The sequence below is a fragment of the Amphiprion ocellaris genome, chromosome 8 (assembly GCF_022539595.1).
Source record: "Amphiprion ocellaris isolate individual 3 ecotype Okinawa chromosome 8, ASM2253959v1, whole genome shotgun sequence".
NCBI lineage: Eukaryota > Metazoa > Chordata > Actinopteri > Pomacentridae > Amphiprion > Amphiprion ocellaris.
Genome location: NC_072773.1, coordinates 25,767,940 through 25,780,477, shown reverse-complemented (window position 1 = coordinate 25,780,477; position 12,538 = coordinate 25,767,940). Strand labels below are relative to the sequence as shown.

Sequence of the window (12,538 nt, the reverse complement as noted above, 5' to 3'; positions counted from 1 at the left end):
TGTGTAATGAACAAAAGCTTTATTCAAAACATGAAATAAAAAAATAGTGACAGAAAAATGATCAGAACTCACAAGAATTTGCATAAATATATACCATCAGAGCAGTTCAGATAACATATTTCAAAAGGAAAATATATCGCAACATCTATAAACAAGAAGCAAAATAAAAAAAAAATCAAGGACAATGCAGAATGAATTAATAGAATACAATAAACATTGTGTCTCTTTAATGCAGGTTTCTTTTTTCTTTTTTTTTAAGGTAATCTCACGTTCAAATGCATTAATGACTGTTGCCACCTAGAGGTTGATCATACAGTTTATTCATTGCAGTCTTTTGTTTGTTTAAAGTTTCAACGATAACAAAATGCACAGTTTCAATCGAGCAACTCCAATTTAGAATTCATTGAATAGAATCGATGCAGGAACGGCCCCGAGAGAGCAGTGTTATGGTGCATAATGCATACAATGCAAAAAAGTGCATTCCTGTGGGATTATACAGGCTATTGTGTCTCAAAGCGAGGGGGCCATGAACTGCGGTGCGGCTCATGTTTCAGAGCCTGATTGTTGCACAGTGTGACATCTGATGAGCAAGAAAAGCCTACAGATGTTTTCGCTCTGCAAAAATCCACTTTGTTAGCTTTACAACCAGGCCTGTCACTTGCCAGACTGGAAGAAAGAAATCTCCATACTGACTCCTCTGATTGTGTATTTCAACCGACGTGTGCGCGACTAGTGTCATTATGACAATGCATTTCACCATCATGTAGTTGTGAAAGCTGCAATGTACATCTGCAGCATGATGTTAACTGAGCACTGTTTATACAACTGAGTTCACGTTGCTCTAATAAGGCCATGAAGTTAAATAAAACGTTAGGCTAAGTAAAATTTACACTCATACCACAACGTATACCCACATTAACAGTTCAGCAAGCCTCATTCTTATATAAAAAGAAAAAAAAAAAAAAACAATTCATAATATGGATGCAAAACAAATATTCACACGAGTGTACTGAACAACAGTGATTTTCAACAGTTTTCCCTCTATAAAAATAGCTTAAAAATCTGACACATATTTTAGTACAGTGTAGTGTTAAGTCAGTTGTTTTATCTTTTACATCTGAGACAGTTTAATAACAGGCTGGTACATAGGTCCTCTGCTCTTCCTTCCCTCCTATGACACTGCCATACACAAACATAGGGCTTTAAAGACCACCAGACTCCCAATAAGGAGTGCTAAAGGGAGAAAAAAAACGAATGGCATCTTTATCTCCTCCCTGCTCGAGATTGAGACTCCCAACTCCAACTGTGTGCAGACAGGAAGTACAGTCTTTTCTGCACTGAGCTTCACATGCACAGTGGTTTAGTAGCGGAGCAGGACTTGACCCACGAGAGGGACACAGTACGACCAGCAGTACAATATGTGTGCTCCGTAGCAATGTCACAATCATTGAAAAGGTGAAGCGAGGACGAAACATGCCACATTTGGCAAACGGAGAGTCTCTCTCACACAGGATAGAGCATCTGAGGGGCAGGGACACTGAACACATAAGCATTTAGTAACCAACAACCTATAGGACACATACCTATCCACAACTCAGTGTTTTACACACAGAAAAGCGTGTTGGGAGCTGAGACCGGCCCAACCGAAGAGAACTAAAGCACAGGATATGATTGTGAAATACAACCAACGGGCAGGAGTCAATGAACAGATTGTCACATTTCATGCTCTGCACACAGGCAATAATTTTTTTACGAGACAAGCAATAAACATCGTTGTCACCATCATCATCAGTCAGGCCCAGTTAATTCACAAACGTACACAGGCAAAACAATATTGTACACACAAGTAAGTGCACAGGCGTACAAACACAGTCCCTCACAAACACGCCTCCCATTGCACCATGGGATATAACTTATGGTGTAAGTGGTGAAGAGCTTGTCCCCTGATTCCCAAGAATTAAAAAAAGCAAAGACAGAAGGCAAACAGAACACAACACAAGCAGAACGAGTGATATAAACCACAAACATTATAAGGACACTTGAAGAAAGATTGTATTGTTTGGATTAACTGAATGCAGTTGCTATGTACCGCAGTGTTTGCTGGTTATAGCTTTTCAAAGCATATAAAGTAATAACATCTGTAATATATGACAAAAATAAATAAATGAAACCTCTTGCAGCAGTTGTAAAAAGGCCACTGAATGCTTGTGTGTTTGTCTATGTGTCTGTGTGTGTGTTTGCGATAGTGTGTGAGAAAGATGCAAACTCAACATCACAGCTAGGAACTAGCCATAAAGTCTTTAGCCTTTAACCATCATGCATTAACATCCATATAAAAGACTTAAGTGCAGTCTCAAACACAACTTCTTGCTAGAATTTCCAATCATGCTGTTATGAAGATTTAACTGTATGCATACAGTACAGCATCAGAGGTTACAGTACAACTTCCTCTCAGTAAGTCTTCTAACCTGGATGAGCCCTGACAGGCTGACTACCACACTAGCAATAAAAGCAATCCAAAATATAAAAGTGCCTCAATCCTGTAACACGTCGGATTTCAATGGCAGAGGCTGTCAAATAATGGCAGTAAATAATCAAGGAGTTAAAGTACAAGCTTCACTTTCCTGGCAGCAGTTGTGCCTAATACCCAGGTAGCACAAATATTCCTCTGGAGTGATGAATTTAAGATCTTTTCCTGACAACAGCAGAATATTATAGTGCTGTCTTGCTGAACAAGAAAGGCTTTTATTTCAGGACATGAGGCAGTGGCCTGTTTTGTGAGTTTAACTGAATAAGGCCCAAACTTAAAAATGACACCCTGTACAGTTGATGTGAACACTAACACTTTATATTAAGTTGCCCTGAAGTCAAAATTGGCTTTGATAGATAGTGTGAAGTTAACTTATTCGATGTCAAATTACTGAAGAGCAACGCAGTTTAAATTGCCCGATGAGTGATCGCAATTTTTCACAAAAGGACACTTTTAAGAGCTAAATCCATCCTGTTAAAGCATCACAACCTGCACTCCCCTGCCAACATCCAATCTGCAGTGAATCCAAATGAATAACAAACACTTCTAGCGGACAGTAACACTGAACTTTTTCCGAAAGGAGATTCATCTGCAAAAGGGACCGTTACATAAGGTTTCTTCGTGCACTTTAACATTTGTTTTGGAGAGCAGTAGACAAAATTTGAAGTTGTGTAAAGACATAATGTCACATTGTCAGAACTCCCTCACTCATTTTTACCCTCCGACTCCTCCGTCTCTATGAAGCTTTGGCTTTTCTTGCCCGTGGTGATGTTTTATCCTCAGACTTGACAACTCCATTGGCAGCACCTCCTGGCAAGACAAGTTAATTGGAACATTCCTGATTAAAGTGATTTCAAACAGGCATGTTCAAGGAGAATTATTTCAAAATAAAGGATCTTAAACATTACATTTACATACTCACCCCTTGTAGGTTCCCTTTTGTGAGGCTTGCTCTTTGGACTGACTGTCTTCTTCTTTGAGGCTTGGTTCTGGCTGTGCTCTCTCCACTTTTTCAACTGGAAGTTAATGAATTTCCACATCATCCAGGCCTGTGTCAGGCAGATAGCTGCCAGACAAGTCATCCTGAGGGGTAGAATGTTGTTTATTTAGGCTGAGTTTTTTGCCATTGATCATTCTGGAATTCGATACATTTGTGGTGAAGAACGCGATTCCAATTCTAAAAACTTTTTTTTTTTAAATTCAGGAAATATCTTTTCATAGCCTGCTAAAAAACCTGGTGTTTGTACACAGCATTGGCCCTGCAAATGGGACACAAACAAAGCAATGACATTCCAGCATTTCCTGTACACATTCAAGCTTGTGCATGTTCATGCTCATGCACAGGGAAAGGGAGCAATCAGAGTTACAGTAAATGTGGCTCATGCTAACAATCCAAACATGCTAACAAGCTAAAAATCAATAATCACTCTCCAGAATTGTAGACTCCACCTTTAAACCTGTCAGCTGCCATTGGGGCCTACCTTATGGTGAGCACGTTGAAGTTGCCGTCTGCTAGGGAAAAGCCCTGGTTTTCTGTACGGGGCAGGCCGAAGCCAAATGTCAGAACAGACAGCGTGAGGGTGAGGAGGCGCGCGATGACAAAAAGCAGCGCCCACAGAGTGAAACTGGAAAAGAAAATAAGCATTAGTTTGCTTAGATTAAGAGTCTACTATCGCCAGCAACATACTGAATGCAAAGTGGAGAAAGCGGTACCCTTTTTGCTTGTTCTCATCACTGAAGTAGAAGAGGCGTGAAGCATGGAACAGAAGCTCCACCAGGTAGTGAGGAACCAGCAGCACCAGGCCCAGTCGGTGGAGGCTAAATGGACAGAACACAGGCAGGGAGGCAATATGGAATTAACTCAGGATATAAAGGAAGAAAAGGTCAACAACAGAGAGCACTGAAGTCTTCTTAAAGAACATATCTGTAGACCAGAAGATATAGTTTGAAATATATCGGTCCCTCACATAAGATTTTTGAGATCAATGAAAGGAGATAAAGAAATGGAAGAAACTCAAGATTTAAAGACACTTGTGGATCATAGATTTAAAAAAAAAACAAAACTGTATGACACCTTAAAGTTTTAATTCTCTGTCCAGGTGAAAGTGAGCTGGCCTGACTTGGAGTTTAGATATGAACAAAACATAAAACAACATTAAAACATTAACCATATAAGGATAATAGAGTAAAGTAAAAAACTCTGATAATTGAGCAACTACTCTCAGTTCATCACTCATTAAAAAAAAAAAAAATCAATTACTCCTTAAGCCACAAGATACTGTTCTGTAGATTAGTGTCAAGCAGGAGGTCGGAGCCGTTTTGCATTTGATTGCATAATGATGTAATAATTTTACTGTTGCACACTTTACTGCAGTACCAACGAGAAAGTACTTTACTCTGTGCTGGTTTGAGACGTTCTTGGTCTTCATCAGGGTTAACTGGATCTTTATGAGATATACCGACAACGTGCTTCCTGTGAACATTTCATCCCCAGAGGATAAATGAATTATTTGACTCACTTTAAGACATAGGCACCAGTGATGTGGACAACATAAAGGCAAATGTAATAAAGCTGGCGGGGGATGTCTTCCTATAAAAAATGAAACGAAGAGGGAGAGAGTTTGTTAGCAATAACCACAAATAGCAGAGCTTGCTAGAAAGATGTGTGGATGAAAAAGCATGCCTTAAAACACAGCCTGGACACATTAACCACATTTCCTATGCAAATTAAGCCATGACATCTACTTGACTCCAATTTACTCTGAAATAACTTATGCACACAACTGATATCAACAAAATATCTAAAGATTTTCACTTGCATACATTATTCAGCCAACCTTAAATCAATGTGCTTTTTTCAAAGAAACAGAAGAAGATTCATTAATAAATGATAGCTTCTTCATCCTAACCTAGATCACACTTCAAGTCCTTCTTGCTTGGCTTAAAGCAGTACATAATAAGTGCAAATGTTTCAAACATTTCCAGTCGCTCTGCGCTGCACATGGGTGCTGTAAAATCAGAGCTCTCAGCTGATTCCTTATTGAGAAACATGGAAACATGGCTGGAAGAACATTAACTGAGATATAAACACTGCTGCGCTCAGAGTAGATTAAAGACTGCAGGGGCACTAAAATTCATTTCACTTTGACAGCTGGTAAAATGAAATGTATCATAGGCTGATGTGTTACTGCTGACACACTGGAAAGCAGGACAAAAGGACTCCGGTTCTTAACCACTGAAACTGTTTAAAAGGTTATATGGTTGATGTGGCAGTAAAACATGCATTAAAATTGACAGCTTCTTTTCACCTGAGCCAATGTGCCACCTTACATCTATAATTTCAAGACCACTCGGCTACATAAATAAATCGCTGCCTTGCTAACAGAGGGTAACTTATGAAACTTCAAAATAATAACGCTTTAATGGACTTTTTAACAGCGCAGATTTTTGAAATGACACTTACCTTCCGTACTTTTTGAAAGTACAGCTCAGGAAGTGCATGAAGCCAATAGGCAATTTGGCAAATGTAGAAGAACTTGACCTGAAAACTAGAAAGAGGAAAGGTTGTGCAGAGGAATAGAGAAATGTGGTGCCAATTAATAAAGCAGCTAACTTACTTCAGATTATTATTACTGTCTAAATGCAGTGAAATGCGAGTCAATTCAGTGAGAAAGGTTGTTACAAAATAATAAAACCAAACTAGTGATAATGTGCACACAGTGTATTATTCAAAAAGGGCAGACTTCTGATTAAAACCATACTCTTAGCAGAACATGTTTAAAATGCAATTAAATGATTTGTTTAGATTTTACTTGGATTGTCACTAAGCTGTAAAACATTTTTGCAAGTCAAGCGTGTATAAACTTTACTTACACCATGTGAGTGTGTGGATAACCCTCCCATAGGAAAGTAGGATTTGTTGCAAAGTCCTCCTGTGAATAGAAAAAGAGGCACTGCGTAAGATAAAGCCTAAAGCAGCCTGATAAAGAGCATTTTGTTGACTCCTGACGCTCGTACCGCTGTTAGGATGCTGCAGCCCCAGATGAAGGAGAACAGGTAGAACACTGCAAGCTGTCCAGACTCATTGAACTTGCTGTGCTTGGTTTTTGACAGGTGCAACCTCCTATTCATTTTCTGAAATTTACAAAGTAGACACATGAAGAACACATTGACATACTGCATCACATTTTGATGGTTTAGTTCCATTAATTCCTTAATTTCTGTTAGTAATACAGGCCCCATTTTTCCCCACGCCTAATTTAAATAACAAGATCATCAGATCATTTAATTTTCACTGCGTCATTTATATGGAAAAAGGCCTTCAGTAACTAACACTGTCTGCTACAGTTTTGTAACTGCTCCAGCTCCAACATATATTTTTAAAAGAAATAAGCAAAACACTGCAAGTTTTTCATATTTTCCTTCTTGTACTAATGTTGTACTTGCAGTTCTTTCATTTTAATGAATAGCTACAATTTTTTAAAGGTCAGTTTTCAGTCTGAGCAGGACAAGAGGAAGAGCAGGTTTGTCTCTCATTTCTTGTCCCAATTTGGTCATTGATTTGATTTATGTGTATTAAAATTGCATATTTAGAAGTTCTTACCAGAGACTCTACACCATTGCTTTCTTTAGAATCTGTGAATGTAAGATCATCTCTCTCCATACAGCTCAAACACACCAGCTCACCTACATGTCTGCTCAAACACAGTAAAACTACTTCACTCTACACACTGGCGAGTTGGAATATTGCAGTAATGTAGACATATATGAACAAAATGGAGACCAATTCTGAAGAATCATGATCCTCAAAGCAATACCCTGCAAATAGACAGGATTAGGGTTAGGTTTGTTGCATATAAAAGACGTATGAAGACTGAATCTGTGTTTCGCTCATCTTTATGGTGCAGTATAAACTTGGAAATGCACAGCTTATTTCGCTCATGATGTGTCTTCTAGCACATTAAAATATAGACATGGTAACAAAGTAAGAAACCTGATTTTTCACCTCAAAGTTTTTAAACTTTAGTCACATTAAGAGAAGATCCCTCCACAGTCTGTATAAATAGGAGGAACATTACTGATGACTGTTTAAAACAGATATAGAAAACTGTGATCTGATCCTTTAAGAGGGAAGGATATATTAAAAACAAAACATTGTATATTGTTAAATGTGATCCAAATAAGATTTTTTTTTTTTTAATTCAAAAATAAAAATATATGAAAAGATTTTTTCTCTTTATGATATCCTACTGGGAATAGTCATCAGACTCAAAAGATGCCGGGAGAAATATGAGTATTGTTTCAATCACTATGCAGGTGGAAGGATGAAATTTGATCACTTACAAGCAGCTCTCACAACAAAGATGACACATATGGTAATGGAGCCTATGATCCTTTGATCCTCTGGAAATGAAATACTAACAGACTATTGTAGAGAGCACACGGGCTGTGTCAGCTACTATGATTTACTTAGAAAAGAGACTTGTGTGCAAGCTGTTAAGGCAGAGATGGAGAGGACGGGTTTGGTTTCACTTACACCATATTTATAGGAGTAAATAAAAAAATAAAAATGATGACTGCTGAGCTTTGACACTGATGTACTCACGTCTAGAATATACTCTTGTATCAAGGCATGAAGGATGACCGCAATAAGCAGGTAGAAGAACACGGTGGCCACATCTTTAGGACCGTACTGGTAAAGGTTCACTGGCTCACTTTTCTCATCTGCAAAAAAGAACAAGCAGAAGACAAACAGTGGCTAAAAATGTAGCATGTGCAATCAATGAACAGCCAATAATGGACAGATAAATTCCAGCTCACCAAGAACTTGAGTTACGTTGTACTGGACTGTGATGAACATGATGGCAAACTTTGCTGTGACCTGCAAAGTGAGAGGAAACCTTTGTAAGTGACACATTTCATTCAGTCTTTGCATTAATACATCAACACTGTGACACACGTATGGCACTTCTGAACAAACATCTCACTGACTGCATCCTTCATGCTCTTTTAGCATCAACTGAGAGAAATTCAGTCATAATTTCATGCACATATGAGATGAGCAAAGACTGCAATGTCACTACAAGAAACGAAACTCGCTGACTCCCATAATTGGGGTCTGGAGAAATCCAGGAGCTGCCTGGAGGGGCTCCCAGGGGTCTCCAACAAAATGAGGATCTCCTCTCCCCCTGCTACAATGACTCCTTCCTCATAGCTAAAGACTGATTAAAATACAAATCTTATCCAAAAAAAGGCATCTGGGAAGTGGGTAGATGTTTCCACGGGATATGCAGTGTGGAGCCTGGGTTTGGGTGGGGACAGGTTAGTGGGAGGAAAGCTATCTTGTTTCATTCAAACGTGACTGGGTACTAGTCATCTATAGCTGCTGTGTCGAATCACAGGGCTGCTAGTCAAATGTGTAGCACGCAGACAGACACTAAAGGCCAGATACATGTACTGGTTAGCTGTGGGGGAGACTAGTCGGCTGGTAAGATGACCTGTTAGCTGTGCCACTGGGCCTCCTCACCATCTTCTTTGGCAATCAGAGAGACACATGAGAAGCGGAGGGACACGCTAGCGCCCTGCCACTGGAGTGCTGCTGTCATATCAGCTAACGGTGGCTAGCATCAGCTAACATCATCGCTAACTACAGCTCCTTTCCCTGTGCAGTACCTCAAACATCAGGCCCAGGAGGATGATCATGGCCAAACACGAAACCATGTCGGCGTGGTTCTGGATCACAAACTCGTGGCTCAGCACCGGCGGGCTCTTGTTCTTCTTGCGGAAACCCATGGCTCACCGACACGACTCTGGCTTCTCGGGCTCCGGGCTGCCGTCTCTCAGTCCGGCGGGGTTGGAGTTAGCTTCCCCCTGCTGCTGGCCTGCACGTCTCAGCCGATGGATGCTAGCGCTGCTCGGGGCTGATTCCTCCACTGTAGTCCGTGAACACAGTGAACCGCTGCTCGTGTGTTTAAAAAACAGTCATGAAGGCGCATCGCACCAAACTAAACAGCACAGCACAACACCCACTTTTCCCCCCTGCCTGCTAAAGTCAGATGACGGGCCCTCCCACTTCAAAACCCCATTCATGAACCGCCCAGTGTCATTGACGTAGAAGGAGAACCCAGGCCTGCGGTGCGTTCACGTACTCCACGTAAGCGCCAAACACGAGAGATCGGCAAAGCTCCTGACTCACCATATGAGAGTCACAGAATATTTTAGCTCATAATTATCTGTTTGGAAATGATCTTGAATGACAGTGATGCACCAGACCCCTCATACCCAGGAGTCACAGTTTTATGTTTATGTTTTAATTTTCTTTTTTGTGATTTGATTAATTGCAATTTTTTTAAAGAAATTCCTACAATTTCACCTGAGGCAGTATCATCTTGTAACCCAGTGGTGAGGGCTAGTGTCATTGATCTATTTTTATTTAATACTCAAAAGATATATGTTGCCAGTAAAACAATTTGGCACACAGAACAACAGGTAGTAATGTAGTATAACCCCAGGAATTAAAAACAGGCGTTGCATTTGTAAAGCTCTCTGTTTTCCTGTAACATATAACCACAATTAATGAAGGATTTACACTGAACAAAAATGTGAACACAGTCTGCAAATGTCCTGACTTAGAGGAAAAAAGTTTAAAAGGGTTACATGTAATCAATTGTGCACAAAAAGTTTTTAAAGCTGTTCAACTGGTGATGAAATTCTTGACTACTGAGTTAGTCCACATGGTAGTCAGGTGACGCTTTAAAGGACAATTATCAGTTAGCATGACCAAACACTCCTTTGATCATTGACTATAAAAGGCCACATTAACTGGCGGCTTTATTCCAGTGACACAATGCCACAGATAACAAGAGACAGACGAGGACAGCCTATTGGCTGGATGCTGGCATGTTACTCAGTGCTGTAGTCAGGCACCTGAATGTCCACAACTCAACCACTTGTCTTTTTAAGAAATTGTTGCAGACATTATGATGCAGCATGCAATCTACCAAATGATGCTCTGGATGGTTGTTTCCAACAGTGTGATCCTGTGACCCAAAATGTGTGCCAACTTGACAGAGGCCAACAGAGAGAATGAAACAACATTCCACAAGCAGCATCAACAACTCCACTGACATGTTTTTGCAGATGTGTGACTGGATAATGACTTGAGATTTCCGGTCTATGAAACCACTCTTCTTCTGTTGTCATTTCCAACCTAGTCCATACTGGGTTGTTTCATGGTGTTCATTCTGTTGCAGACATGCTAACTGTTGGAACAACCAATACTTATTAACCTATATAAAAAGAATGGAAAGAATTTTCTATAATGATACCTGCAGCATTCATCTTTTTGTTCATAAAATACTTTTATTCCACAAACACTTTGTTTGTCTTGCTAAGAAAATGATGACTGCATCCAAGTTCTGAGAATTTCTGTTCATCAAAGATTCCAAAGTTTATGCTGAAAAGCTCATTTTATCTTCAAAGTCCTTTAGGATGTTTTGTGCTGTGCTGAAATGCAGGATGTATTTAATTATTTTCATACCACATTAGCAAGTTCTTCCAAAATAATCTGTATATTGGAATAATGTATTTGTTTTTTCTATCAACCATCTAATCAGAAGCTCTCAATAAACCCATTTCAAATTTAATTCATATTATTGTATGTACTGTAGCTCTTATCCAAAGATAATTCTTCCTATTATTTTCCCCTGGGACTCATTTACACATCCCTAGTCATCAGAAAAATGGACATCAATGTGCAATGAAACTTGTATGCAAAATACAAAAGCCCTTCTATAATTTAAAACTATCTTGACTGCAGCACCATATTGTTCAGTTTCTGTTAAGACTTTAGACAGAACTGTGTGTTGTGAATATAGTAACACTGATGCAGTCTTAGTGGCAAGATTGGTAAAGTGTTGTATGTCAAATTTCAGATGGCAACTTACACAATATTGGGGAGACCAGTAGTAGAAGTAGCTACTGACATTTATTCGAAGTGAAAGTATTTTTAGTGTACTTGCACTTTTCATCTTTATTATATATTCCAATATATTGCATCTTGCACTCTACATTTATAATAATAATTTTAATAAACATTGTTTAAACAAATGTTTAATAAACATTTAGCTGAAGATTTGTCACAAATTAGTTTTCAAACAAGCTCTTAAGCCTACAAATTAAAAAAAAAAATACTACTGACATCAATAACAAGTTAATACAAGATAACAATAGATTTTAGAACAGTGCAAGGACAACTGCTTTTACTACTGATACTTTAAATACGTTTTGCTGATTACATTTTTGTACTAAAATAACCTCATTTGAGACAAGTGTAAATCTCTGCTCAGTCTACTGTAACTCTATAAATTGTAATAGAATATTCTTTTATTGGTGTATATGGCTATACTTTTAACTAATTAAAGAATCCTGTTTTGTTTTTTTTTTTTAATTTAAAAATCTATTTATTTTGTCTTTATTTGGTGGCAGACAAACACAGAAATCTTTTGTCTTGGAAACACATTTGGTATCTTGACTGTTGATTGGTATTGTTTTCAGGGCCCCCACCTCCATGCAGTCTCTCCTGACCAGACCTCTCTCCCCCCGGACTCGTTCCCCCCCTCCTGCTCCTGGACCCCAATCTGCCGAGCTCCAGCCCCTGGAAGGATTCCGCCAGATGCGCACCTCTGTCCCTGGAAAACCCAGCCTGCCGCCTTCCTGGAACTAGGCTCTCCTGCTCACTCTCCGCCGCCAACCAGCGTCCAACAACCGAAGACGCCGACCGGACCGCCGGTCCCTGGTACCGTCACCCTCCTCCCCCACCACTTCCCCGTAGTTAGTCACTCAGTCTTCACGCTCCCTAGCCCCCCTCAGCACTCCATCCAGAATTACCATTGTATAATAAATCCGTGTTTGATCCACTCTCGCCTCCTCTGTGTGCTCTCTGCTCGGGTTCACCCCTCGCCCTAACAATTGTGCTAAAAGAAATCCAAACAAACTAACACAAAAGTC

The 12,538-nt window shown here is 39.6% G+C and overlaps 1 protein-coding gene across 1 annotated transcript; it reads right to left on the bottom strand.

Moving 5' to 3' along the window:
- Positions 1-304: 304 nt before the first annotated feature.
- On the bottom strand, positions 305-9,614 carry zgc:113278 (Translocating chain-associated membrane protein 1-like 1-like). Its single transcript, XM_023278623.3, has 11 exons — positions 9,203-9,614; positions 8,351-8,411; positions 8,136-8,254; positions 6,548-6,664; positions 6,404-6,462; positions 5,994-6,078; positions 5,050-5,120; positions 4,244-4,348; positions 4,012-4,155; positions 3,453-3,613; positions 305-3,340 (listed from the first exon to the last, which is right to left on the bottom strand). Exons 1-11 carry the CDS (start codon positions 9,320-9,322, stop codon positions 3,267-3,269), a joined length of 1,116 nt encoding a protein of 371 aa, XP_023134391.2. The 5' UTR covers positions 9,323-9,614; the 3' UTR covers positions 305-3,266.
- Positions 9,615-12,538: the final 2,924 nt, after the last annotated feature.

Bases quoted from the DNA above. Each gene is read 5' to 3' on its own strand.
- zgc:113278 (XM_023278623.3), bottom strand. From the start codon at position 9,322: ATGGGTTTCCGCAAGAAGAACAAGAGCCCGCCGGTGCTGAGCCACGAG. The intron at 8,412-9,202 runs GTACTGCACAGG...CTCACTTTGCAG, and splicing joins TCCTGGGCCTGATGTTTGAG to GTCACAGCAAAGTTTGCCAT. The intron at 6,665-8,135 runs GTGAGTACATCA...TGTAAATTTCAG, and splicing joins TACAAGAGTATATTCTAGAC to AAAATGAATAGGAGGTTGCA.